Source organism: Saccostrea cucullata, unplaced genomic scaffold (genome assembly GCF_032062105.1).
Source record: "Saccostrea cucullata isolate Sc308-1 unplaced genomic scaffold, CSIRO_AGI_Scuc_v1 ctg787, whole genome shotgun sequence".
Classification (NCBI taxonomy): domain Eukaryota; kingdom Metazoa; phylum Mollusca; class Bivalvia; order Ostreida; family Ostreidae; genus Saccostrea; species Saccostrea cuccullata.
The window spans coordinates 301,817-323,587 of NW_026933448.1; the positions used below are offsets into that span (position 1 = coordinate 301,817).

The 21,771-nt window shown below is 33.4% G+C and overlaps 2 protein-coding genes across 3 annotated transcripts in view; one reads left to right on the forward strand and one right to left on the reverse strand.

Moving 5' to 3' along the window:
• The window catches only part of LOC134238345 (protein shisa-5-like), a 39,687-nt gene extending 18,225 nt beyond the window's left edge, over positions 1 to 21,462 (forward strand). The window contains exons 1-4 of one of the 2 annotated variants that reach the window (XM_062720470.1): positions 14,793 to 14,895; positions 19,074 to 19,272; positions 20,142 to 20,266; positions 20,896 to 21,462. In XM_062720470.1, the coding sequence (XP_062576454.1) occupies positions 14,856 to 14,895; positions 19,074 to 19,272; positions 20,142 to 20,266; positions 20,896 to 21,053 (522 nt within the window). In that variant the 5' untranslated portion in view covers positions 14,793 to 14,855 and the 3' untranslated portion in view covers positions 21,054 to 21,462. Of the gene's footprint in view, positions 1 to 14,792; positions 14,896 to 19,073; positions 19,273 to 20,141; positions 20,267 to 20,895 lie in introns of those variants that run through there. The other variant, XM_062720469.1, reaches the window with a different exon arrangement.
• On the reverse strand, positions 5,699 to 8,700 carry LOC134238344 (uncharacterized). The gene has a single exon (XM_062720468.1). It carries the CDS (start codon positions 7,697 to 7,699, stop codon positions 7,028 to 7,030), a length of 672 nt encoding a protein of 223 aa, XP_062576452.1. The 5' UTR covers positions 7,700 to 8,700; the 3' UTR covers positions 5,699 to 7,027.
• Positions 21,463 to 21,771: the final 309 nt, after the last annotated feature.

Here is a 21,771-nt window from a genome sequence, read left to right on the forward strand (position 1 = left end):
CTTTGTTGAGGCAAGGGGTCTGGGGGCCACCTTAAGGCCCCCAGTGGGTCCAGGGCGAAGCCCTGGTGGGGGCCCAGGGGGCGAAGCCCCCGGAAGCTCCTTGGTTTTCGTGTATTTTAGAGTAAAACCAGGCACTATAATAGTGCATATTTTTCAATTTTTTTTTAAAAGTGGCATATAGGTTCGGATGTTTGAATGATAATATTGTATTGAATGTTTCTCAGTTCTCATTGTATTGTATTGTAACACATGCCACCATAATAAACGATTTACCTACTTAGTACTTACTAATAGTGGTATTGGTTAGTGATGTACCAAAGTACGCCGTGTTTAATACTATCTATATCATACTTTGAATGGGGGGACCAGGGGGCGCAGCCCCCGGAAGCTCCTGGATTTTTGTGTATTTTAAGAGTAAAACCAGGCAGAATAACAGTGGTTTGGTTGGTTTTGTACCAAAATGTGGCATTATAAATATTAGTCACATCATACTTTGAAAATTTTAGGGGGGGGGGGGGGGCGCCCCCCCCCCACGCCCCCCCCCTTAAATCCGCCAGTGCAAAAGTAGTAGTATATATTGGGACTAACATCCCAGTTACAAAATGGGCCCTAAGGGTTTGACGCTCGCTTCAAACTCGAGGCCCAAGGGTTCAATTCTCGTTCCCTGTGCCGCGTCCAAAAACTGAGGTATTTTACGCGGCTAGTAACTGTTCCTTTGCGAAGTCTTTGGCGTTAAAAGTAAAAGTTATGAGTCTTTTGGATATTACGTTTAATCGTCTTTCATGAAGCTTCAAAGCAGAACACACATGCATTCCTTGAAACTCTCTAGTTTAATAACAAGAAAATGGCTAAAAAAAACCCTCAAAAATTGCAGAAATAAGAAGGTTTTAATGTATGACTGAATTGAATCTTTTATCAAAACGTCAGATTACTGAGTACCAACAAAAAACAAACCCGGGTACAGTTAAAACCTATGGTGGGGGTCCACTATATAATGCAGATAAATACAATAAAAATGGTAGGTTTTCAGCAATAGAAAGTAAGTAAAAGTAAGTAAATTTTATTTATAGTCGGACTACATACACATAACAGAGAACATGAGCTATAAAGCTCTTTTACCGACTAAAAACATAAAAAACATATTTATAATATAATGTACATATATACACATAAGAGCACAAATATCACATTAAAGTTTCACAAAGACAGAAGTTCATTTAAACACACAAGAGTAACCAAAGACATTGATAAACAGATATAAAAAGAAAAGAAAGAAATAAAAGACAAAACATTTGAGCAACACACAAAGAAAATAAAAGAGTCAACATAAGAGAACAACAAGTACTTAAAACAAAAGTCATGCACACAAACAAGGAGGAAAGGTTAAGAAAGCACAATACTGTAAAAAAAAATAATAATAAATAAATAAATAATAACTTAAGACGATCATCTATAAAACTAAAAATTAGTCTGAAGTCTGCAGGAGCTGCATTTACAATTTAGTTCTCCGCACCAAGTTGAAATGTAATTTGAAAATTGATTATATGAGGAGAATTGCCTGGCTTCATTGGGTAGAGAGTTCCAGAGCTTTGCTGCCTCATACCTAAATGATTTCATCCCATACCTTGTTGTTCTTGGTCTTGGGACCTCTGCAGTATTTGTATATCTAAAATTGTATGAATTATTTTTAAAAACAACCAGATCTTGCAAAAAGACAGGACTTAAACCTTGTAAAATTTTAAAGGTTTCTATAGCAATGGCACGCATTCTTCTGGTTTTCAAAGATGGTAGTTTAGATTTATGTAAAAGACTTTCATAAGAACTTTTATAATCTTCATAAATAAATCTTAATGCTCTTTCCTGAATTTTCTCTATTTTGCGAGTATTTTGCTCAGTACAAAAATGCCATGTTAAGGGGCAATAACTAAAATTTGATAAAAGAGTGATATATTGTTAGTTTTCCTAACTTAGTTAAGTGCTTTCCTAGCCGTTTAAGAACATTTAATTGCCTTGCAGCCTTTTTGCACATATTTGTAATATGTGTATCAAAAGACAACTTAAAGTCTATGGTTATACCTAGCAACTTAACTTCATCCTCACAAGGAATTTTGATTCCATCTAAATCAAATACAATTTTTTTACTTTGTGTTTTATTTCCAATAGAAATTGCCTGAAATTTTTCAGGGTTGGCCTGCATCTTATTTGAAGAGAACCATGTAATGAGAGATCTACTATCATGTTCTAAAGCTGCTACCACCTGTTCTAGAGATTTATCAGGCTTTGATAGGGTGTTATCATCTGCATAATTGTAGAGGTTACATTTATCTACAAAGAAAAACAGGTCATTTATAAATATGTTAAATAACAGGGGACCAAGAATAGATCCTTGTGGGACACCTTTAATGATGTTTAAGATGTCACTAACATGGTGCCCTAATTTAACACATTGTTTTCTATGTGAAAGGTAGCTATAAAGCATTTCTTGTGCTGATTCAGAATGTCCACAGGCTTTTAGCTTCAAAAGAAGTAGTTCATGGGGAAGGCAATCAAAGGCCTTGGAAAGATCCATTAAAATAGCTGCAGTGTATTCATTTTTATCCAGGGCATATTTCCAGTCTTCAATAACTCTCAACAGAGTAGACTGACATCCAAAACCTGACCGAAAAGCTGATAAAAAAGGATTAAGAATGTCATTTAAAAAGTTTGTCAACTGTGTTTCTATTGCTCTTTTGAAAAGTTTTGATATTGTTGGGAGGACGCTCACTGGTCTATAGTTACCCTTCTCTAAGGTACTATTTTTCTTCAATCATTCCCAGTGGTAAGATATGCAATATAGCATTTCTTCCGTAAGATGAAGATTTGCTAAATTACAATTAAAAGTGGCAAACCGAAATTCAAGAGGGACAAAATACAAGATTTGTATGTACCTCAAGCTGTTTGGTTTATTCAATACATGCCGAGTTTTGGAGTAAATTCAGGATGGATAAAGAAATCACTTCTTTCACAGATTACCCGCATACTTTAGTCTGGAGTAGTTAGGGATAAATTTCATGAAATAGCATAGCTTGATAGGTTATATGATTAAATGCACCGTGTTAAAGAGAGAATCAGCTGACAAATTAAATATTAATACAAGTATATTAAAACAATCAATAAATTTTGAATCGTTATGGGCCTTTTTATAATCAGAAGTGGGAAAACACGACTGATGATTGAAAAAATACAGAGAAAAGCTGGTAATGACAATAATAAACGGCAAAGTATCTTGTTACTTATATTGTATAAATCCGAAGTTGTTTTACAAGTTGATGCATACATGTACCCATGGTCCAAATTAAGGTGTTAAGCAAAGTTTGAAATAAGTAGGATTTAGTTCAGTAAGCAATATCTTTTTTGATTTATATCAAAGATTTTAAATGATTACTTTTCATTATAAGTAACTTTATATTTTTATTTTTTTTTTTCATGTTTGTAAGTGAGATCCACTCTGAGTCTCATTCATTAACATTAATTCGTGAAGTACAAAACCAAGTCAACTGTATGACAGAAGCTCTAGGTAATGTTTATATTTGACATGTAAATAAACATATACACACATATAAGAAATTTTTTTATAAATTTTATACGTAAAAATGCGATTCTTTTCATTTCCAAAAGAGCGAAAATTAATATGGCTTAAATTGGAACTCTGGTCTTGAAAGACATTTATTAAAATAAATATTTTATATAAATCAACACTTTGTATATGATATCCCCAATTTGTTTCTCTATCATAACGACATGTCATTGATCTCCAAAAAGGCTCTTTTATGGTTTGAACTGTACAGTAAAATTTTAAATGATGGAGTACCCTAGTATATATGAAGATGTATAATTCAGTTTCACTAGATTAAGCCATTCATAAAATGACACCACTAATCAGTTTTATGTTTTATAATAAAGTTATATTGATAGCAATAATCAACGTACATACAGCCAGGTGGGAACAAGACAACAAATGCAAAATATATAATTTACCTTTCTCACTCCAGTTTTCCGGAACCTATCGTCCACAGGGGAAAAAGTCGTCAGATTAACTCCCAGAATAAATGCACTAGTGCAATAATGCCAAGGAATATATATAGTTAAAAGAACTCCTAAATTCTGAATATGACAAAAAGTCACCTGATAATTCCAATCACGAGTTATCTAATTTGGAAATAGACAGATTTAAATTCCTCTAGATCGGTACAGATTCGATTGTCTTTGGGGTTTTAAAGCCTTAAGGAAATCAGTAAACCATTTTAGGAGGTTTTTTTTAAATCTAAATATAGCTTAAATGGAATTGGGACAATAATTAGCATTTCCCAATTCATTGATTTTACAATGTTTTTGAAGTGGAAAAAATCATATCCAAAGAGTATCTTTCTGGAATATTATCAGTACTCAGTAAATTCATGTTTTTATAACATACACTCCAATAAGAGAGATTAAGTACTTTATAATTCGACAGGAAACCAAATGTTCCTAAAAGTAAAATGCTGTAATTTTTTATGTATGCTTATTCATGTATTATATGGATGATAGCGCGAGTTTTTTGGATTGTTTGTAAAAATTACTTGTAGACTGTTAAGAAAGCTCATAACACTGCACATTTTAAGACTTCTAATAGTAGGGTAGTAGTATAATATTTAAAAAATTTTAAATGAAGTTGGGAAATACGACTGCTGCAGCAATATCCTTCTTCAGGCGCCATCTGACAAAGGAATTCCATTTGCGCTGCTTACTTTTCTCAACATAAGTAGGTGTATAGCAAAACACGAATATTTAATCTGTATGAGTAATGGACGGATTGATTTATTATATACTGTTTAACGTCCCTCTCCAGAATATTTCACTGATATGGAGACGTCACCATTGCCGGTGTCCGGTGAAGGGCTGCAAATTTAGGCCTATGCTCGGCACTTACGGCCCTTGAGCAGAGAGGGATCTTTATCGTGTCACACCTGCTGTGACACGGGGCCTCAGTTTATACGGTCTCACCCAAAGGACATGATCGCATTTAGTCGCCTTTTACGACAAGCGAGAGGGAACTGAGGATCTATTCTAACCCGGATCCCCACGGGGCAGTAAAGGACGGATAATTCAAATATAAATATCTTCATTTTCGAAGATATCCCTTCTTTTGAATTTTCAATCTTTGGGGAAAAAAATGTTATGTTGTAGGTATGCGATAATTATTTTTAGAAGGTTTGTTTTTTATCATAAGGTGGGTACCTACACTTGACTCATTGCAGTTGGATGCCTTGTTGTCATTGTGGTAGTCATTGGGTGCATTTGTAAAATGTGCTGTTGTCATCGCAGAGCAAACAGTAGAGTTATTTGTGGCGCAGCCCCAGGTAAAAACAAAACGTTATGTATATAACACTAATGACATTCTAAAAGATAATTTAATACTATTTTAATATAAACATAGTTTTATATGTATTTCATGAAACGGGAATAAATTATTTTTCTCATCTTCAGAGGATATAATTGTAATCACTTCTTTGCTCTGTAGGACTGACAGTGGTGAACTTGAACAGTGGAATGGCTGCACCCTACAACCAGTTTATCCCATGCAACATCAACCTAACGGACTGATGCAGTCAACACCAAGCTATCCTACATAATAGCATATAATTCTATTTATCTCAGAAAAGTGTAACTCAAACAAATGGTAACTTGAAATTAATTTTATTAAAGTGTGGCGATATTATGGGCACGGCTGTTATTTAGTTTCAAATGCAAAACAAACAATATCATATGGGCAATGGGCAGCCAAGACAAGAGCATGCCCCAATCAAATGCACAAACAACATTCAACATCAAAGCAAATCATATATCAAGGTCATTACCAAAGGTCAAAGTTCATATAGTGGTAAGTCAAAGTTCATACAACATCAAAAGTTCAAAGTTCACAACATCAAAGTTCAAAGTTCACCATATATATATATAGAAAGCATTGACCCTGGGAGGTGCAGAGGTCAAAGCTTACAATATAATTACCAAAATGCCGCTTATACGCCAGAGGTGATATTTACGATATATTTATTACGAATTACATGCCGCTTATGTGCCTTCTTTACTTGTCGTTTATATATCAGTCACTGTTTAGGAAACATTGGCCCTGGGAGGAGCAGTGGCCAAGGTTTGCGAAAAGTTCATCTAAGTTGGTCTCCAGGTAGACTTTTTCTTGTAACAGCCGTACCATTTGATATCAAGTGATCCTTTTGTAGGACAGCTGCAATAGAAAGAAAAACACAGCGCAAAAATCTATTCGAATAAGGGTTGGGTGAGGAGGGTATTTTTCTAAATATCTAAATTTGCAAAAAATTATCCCTTAAAATTGCACCAACCTCATTCATATAGTCTGTGAATGAAAAAGGATTAACGGAAGTTGACTCAGGGGGAATAACTCTAATTGATTATAGGGATTATAGGCGGATCTATGGATTTTGTAATATGGGAAATTAACACTTTCTTCGATAAAAGCCTCCAATTCGAATAGAATTGGATGTGATATTATCTCAGAAAAGTGTAACTCAAACAAATGGTAACTTGAAATTAATTTTATTAAAGTGTGGCGATATTATGGGCACGGCTGTTATTTAGTTTCAAATGCAAAACAAACAATATCATATGGGCAATGGGCAGCCAAGACAAGAGCATGCCCCAATCAAATGCACAAACAACATTCAACATCAAAGCAAATCATATATCAAGGTCATTACCAAAGGTCAAAGTTCATATAGTGGTAAGTCAAAGTTCATACAACATCAAAAGTTCAAAGTTCACAACATCAAAGTTCAAAGTTCACCATATATATATATAGAAAGCATTGACCCTGGGAGGTGCAGAGGTCAAAGCTTACAATATAATTACCAAAATGCCGCTTATACGCCACAAGTTCCCTGAGATGAGGATCAGAATGAAACTCATCCAGGGAACTCCGCCACCATGGTGGGGGTAGAGCGGCATATACGAACAGCCGTACCCAGGACCCTTGCTAATTGGGAAAGCAGGATTGACCATGCGCAACGATAGCCTCAAGTCCCCCCTGGAGAGAGTTTAGAAAAATGTTATTCCCCAACGAGGATAAGTGTACCCCATCCTGTAAAAATAAAGCTGGATCAGGTTTAATGTCTGAATGGCGAATTATTGCGCCCCCAGATTGCAAGACAATTGCAGCTATACCAGAATTAAACCGTTTGCGTGCATTTTCCATAGCTTTTAAATTTGCTGAATAGCGCCATTGGAGACGCGGAAGTATAAATGACCATATAATCCTACTGTTTCGAAAGTGATTCCTTAGAAATAAAACCAACTGCTTTGCAACCACCCTTATTTTTCTGATCGATACATTGCCCAAGTCATTCCCCCCACAATGTATAAGGATGAAATTAGGTACAGGGCCCACCTTTCCAAGAGTTCTAATCTTTTGTTTAGTTTTACTTAACTGGAGGCCACTATAACCCTGCCACCACAGTGAGATGTGTTTTCTTTCTAATGTCAAATTTGTACCACCTGGTCTTAATACAGCTTCCAAAAAGGCGTGCTTGATTATTGATGAACCCACCAACCATATTGTCTGTATATCTAAAATTAAATTAAAACTTTGGTATGCGAATGTAGGATTTGTAAGAATCAGATTTCCAACGACCAGATCTCTGAATGTCATGAGTTGAAAATCCTTTTAACGCGAGATCAGTACTCGCGCCGATACGAAAAGAGTGAGATTTGTATCCTGAGATACCAGGCAAATTTAGGTGCTTTACTGCCTTACAAAGTACCCCCGTAAATTGATATCGTGTGAGTGGGGATAAATCGAAGTGTCGAAATAATGGACCTGAACCCTCTGGACGGATGCTGACGTATTTAGTAATGAGCTGATATGGACATGCTACACCACCCTGCTTATCTATTTGAAGTACTGTGCCTTTACCTAACTGGTCCGTTTTCGAATACCGGATAGTCAGTAAGAGAGATTGCGTTTCGTGATTAATGGACAAATTGTCGAATTGAATTGTGTTTTGTTGATCACCTTCTCTTGTATTAACTGTTAATTCGCCAACTCTTAAAAATCCATGAAATGCCAGGGAAAATGCAGCCGAGAAAAGAGCTGTTTCAAAAGCATTGGTACATATTATGGGCAGAACTTGAATAATATTTAGCAAAATTGTTTTCGTTATTGGCAGTCTAGTATCTACTTTATGTCTCAAACGTTTCATGCCCTGCAATAACTTTGTAACCAAGAACTCTGGGGTTGGATCGTGAACACTCTGCAATTTACAATAAAATGAAATGGCAGACAAGTATGACCTCACGGTACAATATGCGAGGCCGGATGATGATGAATGCAAAACGAATTGCACGACTGAGTTTAATGTAGGGGGCCATGGCGTGCAATCAATGAGTCTACATACTTTGTAATAAGCTGCCATTCCAGCCCGATGAGATTTATGTGTGTTTTCAGATACTGAGGCGTCTAAAAGTTTAGCAAACTCAGGCTGGAGATGATGTTGCGGAAAGATAGGGGCACTGGGCAAGGGTGTTCCCTGGCATGTGGAGCTGCTTGTCGGAATCTGGCCCACTGCTTACGAGAAATTGAATCAGCAACTACATTGTCTTTACTTGGTATGTAAACTGCACGAAACAGAATATTATAATTCATAGAAGCAAGGACAAATATCTAAATTTGCAAAAAATTATCCCTTAAAATTGCACCAACCTCATTCATATAGTCTGTGAATGAAAAAGGATTAACGGAAGTTGACTCAGGGGGAATAACTCTAATTGATTATAAGGATTATAGGCGGATCTATGGATTTTGTAATATGGGAAATTAACACTTTCTTCGATAAAAGCCTCCAATTCGAATAGAATTGGATGTGATAAAATTGCTATCTGAATATGTAATAGGATTAATATTGTTGTGAAGCTTGATGAAATTTATTATTTCAATCGTTAATAGTAATGACATTTGCACAAATCTCTCTTTATTTTAAGTATTTTGCGAAAGACATTTTTTCTTTAAAGTTGAAGAATCTATAAATAGTGACACAAGTTTATTTATTACTGCATAAATACTTGATCATGTGATCAAGTTTGAGTCAATCAGAAACCCTAGATAATACAGAGAAATAATATGAAGAGAAAGTTTTCCTATAGTTAATTCTATCATGGTAACATTTATGACCTTGTTGGAAAATATATGCTATCATTGGGTGGTATTTTGGCTTTTAATTCAAGTACCAATTGATAGTCCTTTGTTTTATATTGAATTTACCTTCGGAATGTTCTGTCTACCTGATCCAAAGATAGGGTCCACGGCGGATGTGACCGATTGATAGAGGATGCTTACCTCTGCTTTGCCCCTAATCCCTTTTCTGGAACTTTCAGGGGTGCCTGTGTATGCCAAATTCACAAATTTGTATCGTTCCTAGATTTTTCAAATCGATCACTGTTCGTTGTCCTTTCTTCCTTTTGATTTGTTTAAGTAAATCGGTTGGTATCATTGAACATCAGTAAGTCAATCATCACTGTTCGTGGTCTTTTCTTCCTTTTGATTGGTTAATGTAAATCGGTTGGTATCATTGAACATCAGTAAGTCAATCATCACTGTTCGTTGTCTTTTCTTCCTTTTGTAAGTCGGTTGGTATCATTGAACATCAGTAAGTCAATCATCACTGTTCGTTGTCTTTTCTTCCTTTTGATTGGTTTATGTAAATCGGTTGGTATCATTGAACATCAGTAAGTCAATCATCACTGTTCGTTGTCTTTTCTTCCTTTTGATTGGTTTATGTAAATCGGTTGATATCATTGAACATCAGTAAGTCAATCATCACTGTTCGTTGTCTTTTCTTCCTTTTGATTGGTTTATGTAAATCGGTTGGTATCATTGAACATCAGTAAGTCAATCATCACTGTTCGTTGTCTTTTCTTCCTTTTGATTGGTTTATGTAAATCGGTTGATATCATTGAACATCAGTAAGTCAATCATCACTGTTCGTTGTCTTTTCTTCCTTTTGATTGGTTTATGTAAATCGGTTGGTATCATTGAACATCAGTAAGTCAATCATCACTGTTCGTTGTCTTTTCTTCCTTTTGATTGGTTTATGTAAATCGGTTGATATCATTGAACATCAGTAAGTCAATCATCACTGTTCGTTGTCTTTTCTTCCTTTTGATTGGTTTATGTAAATCGGTTGGTATCATTGAACATCAGTAAGTCAATCATCACTGTTCGTTGTCTTTTCTTCCTTTTGATTGGTTTATGTAAATCGGTTGGTATCATTGAACATCAGTAAGTCAATCATCACTGTTCGTTGTCTTTTCTTCCTTTTGATTGGTTTATGTAAATCGGTTGGTATCATTGAACATCAGTAAGTCAATCATCACTGTTCGTTGTCTTTTCTTCCTTTTGATTTGTTTAAGTAAATCGGTTAGTATCATTGAACATCAGTAAGTCAATCATCACTGTTCGTTGTCTTTTCTTCCTTTTGATTGGTTTATGTAAATCGGTCGGTATCATTGAACATCAGTAAGTCAATTACATAAAAAAATTTAATTAATTACTTTCAAATATAGTAATAATTTTGTTGGCAACATGTAATTACAAAAACATTGATTTTTGATTTTCAAAAACATGATTATTTTGCTTGTTTTGTTTTAAAAGAAAATGAAGAAAAAAATACATGAATATTTTGAAGAAGTAGTATTCAATTTGATCATTCCTATTACTCTGTTGCCTTGGGCAGTGCGTTTTATCTGCTTAAAAAAATTGCATTTTATTATTGATTTATTTAATAAGCACAAATTCATGTAAAATAGTACTTGTATGTATTATTATTAACACTTTTTGTATCAATTTTACTGGAAAAAGTAAGTAATTGAACCTTTTGAACTCAATGATAAATTATATTTGCTGATAATACGATTTATCATTGAGTCAAATGCTGACTGACTTTTTCATAATATTATTAAGCCATTTTTACACAATGGGCTGTCGACGAAATTTTCTTTTTTTTTTCCTTTTCGAACAAGCTTGACAAGGAGCACACAACAGGTGTGACTGGCAAACTATTGTCAGCAAATGGTCAATAAAAAGGACCTTGTCAGTATCAATTCATTAAGTCTAATGTTGACAGTTTTTTTTTAATTTTTATTTACACTGAATAGTCTACAAGTTTCCCTTAGTCCGATCATGACAGGGAACACACCTTATTGTTGACCAGTCTACAAGTGTCGCTCTGTCCTAACATTAGAGGTCCGTGTTTTCGCTATTCTTTTGTTGTTATGTTGAATGGGCTTTTGAGCTTGAATACTATTCGTTATCTTCATAAATTTCATGGCACCTAATCCCACCTTTGATGTATTAATGGTCCGTGTTTACATTACTCTTTATTTATATTGTTTCCACGGACTTTTGAAATTGATAACTGTTTCTTTTTTATGTTAATACATACCACAAAGTCTGACACATGATTCATAATTGGATATTATGCTTGAAAAAGACGCTAATGGTAATTTAGGAACCAAACTAAACTCTGTAATAAACATGATAACCTGAACTTTTCTATTGTCAACTTCCCTTAATGCAGCAATATACCTTCATCACCTGCATACGGTGTATATACACATAACAAAACTTCTAAGTGTTCACTTTAATAAATGCATTTATTTAAAAACTACTCAATAGAATGGTATGATATTTTCAAATTATTACAACAAATGAGTCTTCTCAAAAATTGTAGAAAGAAAATAAAATATCACCGATAAAACCAATGTTCCGTGACGAAGCATAAACACAATAAATCTGTACTTTGCGGCATGTGTTTTGTGTAATAACCATCTTTTTGTGATCATTTTAAAAACTGGTTTCACTAAAAAACACTAAACATTGGCAAAATGACCATTGAGATAGAAGGGAGAGCCATAGGAATGTTGATATCTGGACCATCCTTGCACCACGTTTTACTCACTTCTATTTTAGTATTTAATTGTCCTTGATATTACTTTTAAAAATAAATAACCAGTTTCAAACCCACTTTAAACACATTTTTCAATAGACTGTGCGTCATTTTTAATCGCCAATTTATCACAATTTGAAAGTTTTAGACAAAATTTAACCAATCCGGATGTGACCTCGATCTTGGTCTGAGGCTAAAATTTCGCGTCACACCAGGTTAAAAGAGTGTTAAATTGTCCTGAAATAATCTCAGAAACACGAAAACCAACAATTTCAATTGTAAGCAAATGAGAAGACATCAGTGCTCCTGACAGTCTAATATCAGCTCAAGTAGTCTGAATCATCCTAGAGCGGTGCACGTACGTGCTAAACTCCCTAAAATATTGACCAAAAGGCATCTGTGTGATGATACACTGTCAAATTCCCGGATCTGAATCCAATTGAACACATTTGGGATTTTATAAGGAATGAACCTCCCCCCTTCCACACAATGGAAAGATCTATGCAGTAGGTGTGGCAGCAGATGGGTCAGTCTCCTATTTAGGGGTACATGGTATCCAACAGTAAAGATTGTCTTGTAGTAATTAGAGTGAGTGGTGGTCTTACTCCATGGAAACTTTTTGTGTGAATTTTCAATTTAAGGGTACATCATTTCCTTGACACTTTGCTTAAAATTCTGACGAGATACTTACATGAAATTTACGCAACATCGAACTTAGATATGCACCATTAACCATGAATTAAAGAAATTATTTATTGTATGCATTTGTTCCTTAAAACTTAAAAATGTTCGGTGAACACTTAGAAGTTTGGTTCAGTGTATATCTCAGTTGATTCGATACGCAAGAGCATGCTCTACGTATGAACAATTTCTAAAACGAGGTAAATTATTGACAAGCAATTTGCTGAAAATTAAATTTAAGCAGTCTCGTTTATAGTCATCTTTTCGTTAGTACTATGGTCGATACTATAACATTATCAGCAAATACAATTTATCATTGAGTCAAATGCTGACTGACATTTTTCATACTTTTTGTTTGTCCATTATTTATACACTGGATTGACTACAAATTTTTCCATTATTTACCGATCATGAAAAGGAGCACATGGCTCTTGTTTTGAATATAGTTCGTTATCTCCAAATGTTTCATTCTTTCTTATTCGTGGAAAGTCTTGTGTTGGAGTACGACAAATGGCAATTCGAAAGAAATTTCTAATTTATGTTCTCATAGCAACATTCTTCTTAGAAATCAACAGACAATTCAAAGCCAGAATCATTAAGACCATCATTTTTTAATTTTTGTTAATTATTGTGCTTATCCTAATGGTAGAAGGTAAAATATACGTTTGAGTTATTTTTCTGATTGATGAAAGATCATGAAATTTCAATCAATTAGTTTAGCACTTCCTAGTACGTTAAAATCTCTTGTAAACCTGTCAAATGTGCACATTTTATAAAATACAGTATACATGCATAAATAATTAATATCATAAGAATGGACTTTATGGAGATAATGAACAGTATTCAAGCTTAGTTTATTTCACCCAGACAAACTATTAGTACATGGGGCTCAAAAGTCCAACACGGACCTCTTAAACATCATAGGTGCCATTGAGGTGCGAGTGGCCATGGTGAACCGTCACTTCCGTCTTGTGATTCTTGCCATGATAAAAAAAAAACACATCGGCAAATCTGTGAAATTCAGTATCATCGGTCTACAAATATTGAGAAAAACCTTTGATTTAATGATAGATTGTATTTGCTGACAAGGTCATTTTATCGACCAGACAACTTATAAATATTGACTTTAAACGAGGTTGCTTATATTTTTGTTTCGTAAACTTTATAGAAATTGGTATATGTTCTAAAATTCTTCATACGTAGAGTATGTTCATGTGTATCGAATCAACTGAGAGACATAAACCCCATTTGCAGGTGATACAAGAATATTGTTGCATAAGTAATGACCAGACATACCCAGATACTAAGTATATATATTTATTTCCTTTTTTTTTTACATTTACCCTTTTTTGGTAAAGTCTTAGCATTTATAGTATCTATACAATGAAATATCCATAGAATAATAGCTAAAATCAGTAAAATGTATTCCTTAGCAGTTTAATAGTATTGATAAGGAATATTTTGTATATTTATATAATGTTTTTAAAATGCTGTTTTAAGCCAGTAAATGATATGTATAGACATGTGGATTCGGATAAATTTATACATAATTTCCTATATATCTATCTTTCTATGTTAAAGAAATTTTATCCTCCCCTTGGCACATCTTCCAGTTCGTTTAACGGAATCATTGGAAATTTGCAGTATGTCTGATCTTCGTGCCTTTTTGTCAATAAATGTTTCCTCGGCGAATTAAAGTTATCTTTCCTGCATCTGACTTTACTGTAATTAAAATATTCTTTAGACATGGCATCACTTCACCTTTAGATTTCACGTAATGGTAATAATTTCACGTGCTATAAAATGCCGAACACCTTACGCATCCAATGCGTATTTAGATATTTTCGACCAGTAGATCTCGTTTGTAGATTAAGTTTTTTTTATCATCAAGGTTTGCATAAGAATAATGCAAATAATACAAAGTTATGGAGTCGGTCTTCATGTTTGTTTTCTCGATTGTTTATCGTCTCTCCAATATTTTTACCAGATCTTTATGCTTTCGTATTTTATTATGAAATTGGCAACTAAATCAATAAATCCATTTCACAACACCAAAAACACAATAAAAAAAGTTTTTCCATATTTTTTTTTCTTTTCCTGATTTACTTCCCTTGATAGTTAGTTACCTTCACACCCAGGTAACATCAGAATTTACCTGGCTTGGAGGACATACATTCCAAAATCATGGCATACCTGTGTAGTTTGACGACTTTCCTCTTTCTAGGTATTATTTTATTCCATCTTCAATTGCAATAATTATTTAATCTTGGCTTAATGATACATCATTCAAATCATCTCATGTATTATTGCAAGCTTTATTTTAGGACTTTTTTTTAAGAAAAAGAGAAATATTAGAAGTGTATCATATACATGCAGATCTCTTATAATTCAAGAACTGTGTAGATTAAACTGCTCATGTACATGGGGAATCAAAATAGATAAAAGGGCTCAAATATTAAAATGCAAAACAAATTGTGAATAAAAAACTAAAATTTGATTTCTGAAAATGATTGCATCAATCGTAGACACTACTTTACAATTAAGGTATAAATGTAAAAATAAAATATTGCATTTTCCCAACAAGATATTGAATTTTGATTTTGTTAATGTTTAAAAGATGAATCATTTATTGAATTAGATTAAATGCTTCCGTTCCGTACTTCGATCAATAACTCATAAAAAACAAATAATATCACAAAATGCAAATCAGAATTCAGAAGCACTGTAGAATTTTCGCTGGGTGCACAATTTGGTCAATTTGAAGTTCAAAAAAATTTTGCTACTTTATTGATTTACTTTATCTTCTGTATAAAAAGCAGATTTTCTACAATTTTATCATTTTTTTCGATGATAGCAATATCTTATTCGAAAAATTATCCCATTTAAAAGATTTGTTAAAATATCAATCCGTTTTTTCAATTTTTTATAAACAATTAATTTTTTAATAAAATGTAATATAATAGCGCATTGTTTTCTAGGACATTTTAAACCGAAAGCAGATTTCTCAGAAACATTCAGATCCGTTTTCAAAAATTCAATATTTTTACCTGTCTCTATACTTGATAATGCAATTTTACGTGCTTGTTATAACATGTCCTGAATTGATAATTTTTTAAAAAGAAATAATATAAACTTTCAAGTATACATTAGTTGCTACACATATACTAGTATACTGCAGAAGATAATAAATGCTGGTTTTGCATTCTTTTCTGATAAGATTATAAGTTACTGAAGGTTATTTGTACGTTGATTCCTACATGACGAAATAATCCATACTGCAGGTTATTGTATGAAGGTTAACTTGTTATTTTTACTGTATGTAAATGATGTAGCCGAAATTATAATATCTGTTTGTAAATGATCATTCTTTACAACAATGTTCAGATAATATTAATCATATTGAATAAAATCTTAACCATGATCTTAAAATACTACATGAATGGTCAAAGAAAGGCTATTGAAATTAAACCCATGGAAAACCAAAGCAGTATTTTTTTCATTCAAAAATGTACAGCATTTTCCTAAATTATTTTTGACAATTGCTAATAGATAGTTTTCGATTGACCAAAAGTTACCTCCCGTTGCTCGCCATATTGGAGGTCGACTCAGTGAGTTTTCCTCTTTGTCTTACCAAGTTTGAGAAAATATAGCATAATTACTTGGTGGAAAATCTTTATTAAATAATTTTTTTTAAATAAAGGAGGCTTCCAAAAATTTATATACTTCAGAAAAATAGTGATTCCTAATTCAAAATTGCAAATATATAAATTTAAATTTGGTTGAACAATGAAGGAATATGAGCATTTGGACCTCCAGTATGGCGGCCAACGGGAGGTAACTTTTGCTAAATTTAGGTCAATCGAAAACTATCTATTGAAATATGTTACAGAACACAAACATCTTGGGATACTTTTGTCATCCAACTTAGGATGGTCTGATCATATTGATATCATTATAAAGAAAGCACACAAAAATCTGGAGCTCCTTAAAAAACTAAAATTTACTGTGTCAAGAGATATTCTGTCCAAGATGTATATATCTTTTATTAGACCACATCTTGAATATGCTGTTGAAGTTTGGTTTGGATGCACAAAAACAGATGTTGATAATCTTGAAAAATTGCTGCAAGAATAGTCACTGGGCTTACAATTATTGCTTCAAGAAATTCATTATATTTGGAAACAGGTTGGGAACCACTGGAATAAAGAAGAATAGGGCAAAACTAATAACAATGTATAAAATGCACAACAATTTAGTACCTAATTATTTACAAAACTTAGTACCTGATACAAGAGGCAACATTTCAGGATACACTACTCGGAATTCTTTAAATTATTTTTTGCCAAAATACAGATTAGAACTCTATAATAAATATTTATTCCCAATACTGATAGAAAGTGGAATTCTCTTAGTATTAAAACAAAGGAGGCAACTTCTATCACATTTTTTAAAAACTATCTGTTAAATAGTAATGTAAAACCTCCGAAATATTTTTCTTATGGAAAAAGGTTTTTGAACATAATTCAAACAAGATTAAGACATAATTGTATTTTAGATATGAGTTATATCGCTGTAATATTATAACCAGTCCTAATTGTTCTTGTGGACTACCAGAAGATGCATATCACCTGTTCTTTGTTTGTAAATGAAGGATATGGAGATAACGAACAGCATTCAACCTCAATGTCCATTAAACAATATACAAAATAAGAGCAGAGCAAACACGGACCTCCGAAACATCAGAGGTGGGATCAGGTGCCATGGAGGAGTGAGCATCCCCTGCATAAATATTATGTAAAGGCAAGAAATTCCTTAATGAATAGGCTACTGTCATAAATTATTTACATGTTATAGATATGCATTTAATGCTAAGGGACGATGATTCTCTTACTATTGAACAAAATGCTGAACTTTTCAGGACTATTCAAACTTTCTTAAATGAATGTGGTCGTTTTTCAAAATAAGTTTCCTTTTTTTCATACTATCTCAAATTATATGTGTACATTTAAAGTTTTTTTCTCTTTCTATTGCTACGATGTATACAATGTATGTACATGTAGTAGACCATATGTATATATGTTGTTTCTTTTTATTTTGGCAATTTTACAAAATGTTGTATTAGGAGAGGACTATCTAAGTTACTGAAGTTGTGTCTGATCCTTTTGACTTTGTTCAATAAAATATTTTCAATTCAAGGTGAACATAATACTCTTACCACAGAAGTTTTAGTCCCCTATCGGTTTAACCGGAGGGGACTATAAGAGTCTGTCCGTTTGTTTAGCTATCTATCCTTCCTTTTGACTGTCTGTCTGTCAGTCTGTCCCACTTGGTTTTCCGCTTTTTTTCTAAATGCTTGCAGACATTAAGGTCTCACAAAAGGTCAGTATATCCAAAAATTTGTTTTTAAAATAGCACCAAAACTATGTGAGGTATAACGTGAAAACATTTACATTGTATACATGTATAAAAATGCATACGGAGTTTATATATCCCTGTGAATTTGATACGCAATAGCATGCCCTATGTATGAACAATTTTAATATCTAGGTACATTATTGACAAACAAGCTGATGAACCAAGAATATCAGCAGTCTCGTTTAGAGTCATGCATCATTTCGTAAGTTATATGGTCGATACAATTACCTCGTCAGCAAATACAATTTATCATTGAGTCAAATGCTGAATGACGTTTTTCATACTAATTGTTAGTCCATTATTTATAAACTGAATTGACGACGGATTTTTCCGTTATTTCCCGATCAATACGAGGAGCTCAGGGCGGGTATGACCGGTCGGCAGGGGATGCTCACGCCTTTATGGCACCTTAACCCACATCTGATGTTTTAGAGGTCCGTGAATGCTCTGTCCTGTAATGTATTGTTTTGTGGACTTTTGATTTTAAATAATGTTTGTTCTCTCCATATGTTCCATTATACCAAATCGTAAGAAAGAAAACTAATTTTAGTCTTTTTTAAAAATAATTACAACCACCTAAAATGGCATAGCAAATAATATCAAATATTAAATCTCAGTTGAAGTTTATTTCATATAAAAAATTATTACAGTTAGCTTTTAAGATTCTGATCATGAGTAATATAATAACTTAGTTCTCCTATTTAGGACTTACTGTGAAAACATAAATATTTGTGGGGGGGGGGTATTTTTCGAAGCATGGAGAGACCAAAAAATTTATGTTCAACACGAAATTCAAGATTATAGTTATATGTATTGCTAATTAATATTCTCCAACCACAAATTCAAGTCCCCACAAACCAATAGTTTTTTCTCAAACTTCGAAAATCTGACCTCGCGAAAATATGTGATTTTACAATATGTTGTTATTTTAAAGATATGATAGGTATATTGATTATGGCAATTTATTGATTTCCCTTTCTTGGACAGTAAGTGCCCCCTTGCTGGTGTGGGCGGGAGAGTGCTGTAAAGCTCATTACGACATACTTCTGTCCTACAACAAGGAAAAGTGGTGTGACGACTACTGCTGTATCCAGTTGGGAAAATACGACTGCTGTAGCAATGTCCTGTTTCAGGCGCCATCTAGTGAGAGGGAAGACCTTTGCGCTGCTTACTTCTCCCAACACGAGTGGGTTTAACCATAATAGAACTGAATTTCTCTCTCTCTCTCTCTCTCTCTGTCTCTCTCTCTCTCTGTGTGTGTCTGTATGTGTGTGTTCCTTTGCCATCTGGAATATTTTTTCTATGCTACAATATTTAAACAATTTTAAAAATAGTCTTCCTCTCAGAAATACTAGTCATTCAATATATTGTACCACCCTTATTTCTTATCGTAGTTTGTAATAAAAACTGAAAAAAAACACTGATGACACAACCGAAGATAGTTTTGCAATCTACTTTTAAGTAATATTCCTGAATCCTATATTATCAAATTAAGATTAGAATGACTACATTTGATGATGACAATTGTACATTAATATGATTTTATACTGCACTGCTAGCTTTGTTGTCTTTTCATGTTTACGTGCAGTATATAAACAGTATATTCAGATCTGATTCACATTAAAATTAAACATAACAGCATAGTCAAAAAATCTTTTTTAGAAAGATGTCTTTCGCATTTTCAGATTAATTCGTTTTAGATAAGGGAACGGGAGTGTAATGGTTCAAAAATTACTTTTTGAACTTTTATGAATACACACTAGTAAAATGTCTCTCCTTCATTTACGCCACGGCATGCAACATGGATGGCAAACATTTGAATTGGAATTGGTATGATAAATGACTGCTCTTAAATTCTTTTTCATTGCAAGTAAATTGTTCTGCTGTTTCATAACTTATGTTTGTAAGTTGTGATTTATACACATAAAATCTACAGTTTGCATGTTTGTGTTATTATCAAAAATGAAAAGCTTTGTTAGTAAAAGCAACTTCTTCTGTTTTTGGATTTCTGGGTGGGTTGCTGTCAGTACTATCAGTATTTTGATTTATTTCTAGGTGGGTGGCCGTCCTGATAGGACTGGGCTGTATTGCTGTGTTTGTGGGGATCATTATTTGTATCTGTAAATCGTGCTGTGGCCACAGTAGAACAGGTGTGGTGATGCATGGTGCAGCAGGACCAGGTAAGAATGTCAATCAACAGGTAAGAATGTAAATCAACAGGTACGAATGTCAATCAACAGGTAACGATGTCAATCAACAGGTAAGAATGTCAATCAACAGGTAAGAATGTCAATCAACAGGTAACAATGTCGATCAACAGGTAACGATGTCAATCAACAGGTAACGATGTCAATCAACAGGTAACAATGTCAATCAACAGGTAACGATGTCAATCAACAGGTAAGAATGTCAATCAACAGGTAACGATGTCAATCAACAGGTAAGAATGTCAATCAACAGGTAACGATGTCAATCAACAGGTAACGATGTCAATCAACAGGTAACGATGTCAATCAACAGGTAACAATGTCAATCAACAGGTAACAATGTCAATCAACAGGTAACAATGTCAATCAACAGGTAACGATGTCAATCAACAGGTAAGAATGTCAATCAACAGGTAACGATGTCAATCAACAGGTAACGATGTCAATCAACAGGTGAGAATATCAATTAACAGGTGAGAATGTCAATCAACAATTCACATTTGGATGTTTTCACCATGTAACAGATATTCCTAATGAAAAAAAAAAGTGTTTATTTATTTTGGGCTAGTCATGAAAAAGTAACTAACTTAATTATTTTTTAGGTGTTACGGTGGTGAATTCAAACACAATGGCCACACATCAACAAACCGGTTATCCAATGCCACAACAAGCCGGTTATCCCATGCCGCAACAGCAAGGTTATCCCATGCAACATCAATCGGGTAACACAATGCAGCCACCACCAAGCTATCCAGCATAATGTGGGTTTCATCTAACCGGAATCAGTACTTAACAAAGGATTGAAGTTGTAGTGAATTTAAATGACACAAAGTAATGCCAAATCAGATTTCTCGTGATTTTTTTTAGTTCTAATATTTAAATGGAAATATTTCTTGCACACTTTGAGTTGCATTGTTTATATCAAATATATTTTCTGCTGTTTAATCTCCAAAATATTGGAATGGCCATTCTTTTATTTGCAAGCTACAGGAACAACACTTTTGTTAACATAAAAGCAAGAAGGAAAATGTGTCCTTTCTAAAATGTAAATGATTTGTTTTGAATTAGATGTATTAATCAGAAAAATCAAACAGATTTAAGACTTGGACAACTGAAAAATACTGGAGAACTGTAAAGACGCTTAATAATAATAAAAAAAATGAATGAAAGTTTCTTTTCTAATTGTTTTTTTTATTTAGTTTTTTTTTTCTTTTTCATTATTTTTATTTATGATTTTGCTTTGGGTTTTTTCTGGCAAAATCTTTTATTATTATATAAATGAATATGAAGAGTCTTTTTTATACTTGCCATACGATGTTAATGCTTTATGTTCATATATCTAGATTCGTAATTTAACAGCAATTTTTATTCCTAAGACAAGCAAAACCTGAAGACCATTGCTACTTTCGAGGAGACAACACGTATTTTCAAAATAAAAGTATTACTAAAAAATAATATCTTGTGATTTGTCAACAAAA

Coding starts and splice junctions, on each gene's coding strand:
- LOC134238344 (XM_062720468.1), bottom strand. CDS start 7,699: ATGACATTCAGAGATCTGGTCGTTGGAAATCTGATTCTTACAAATCCT.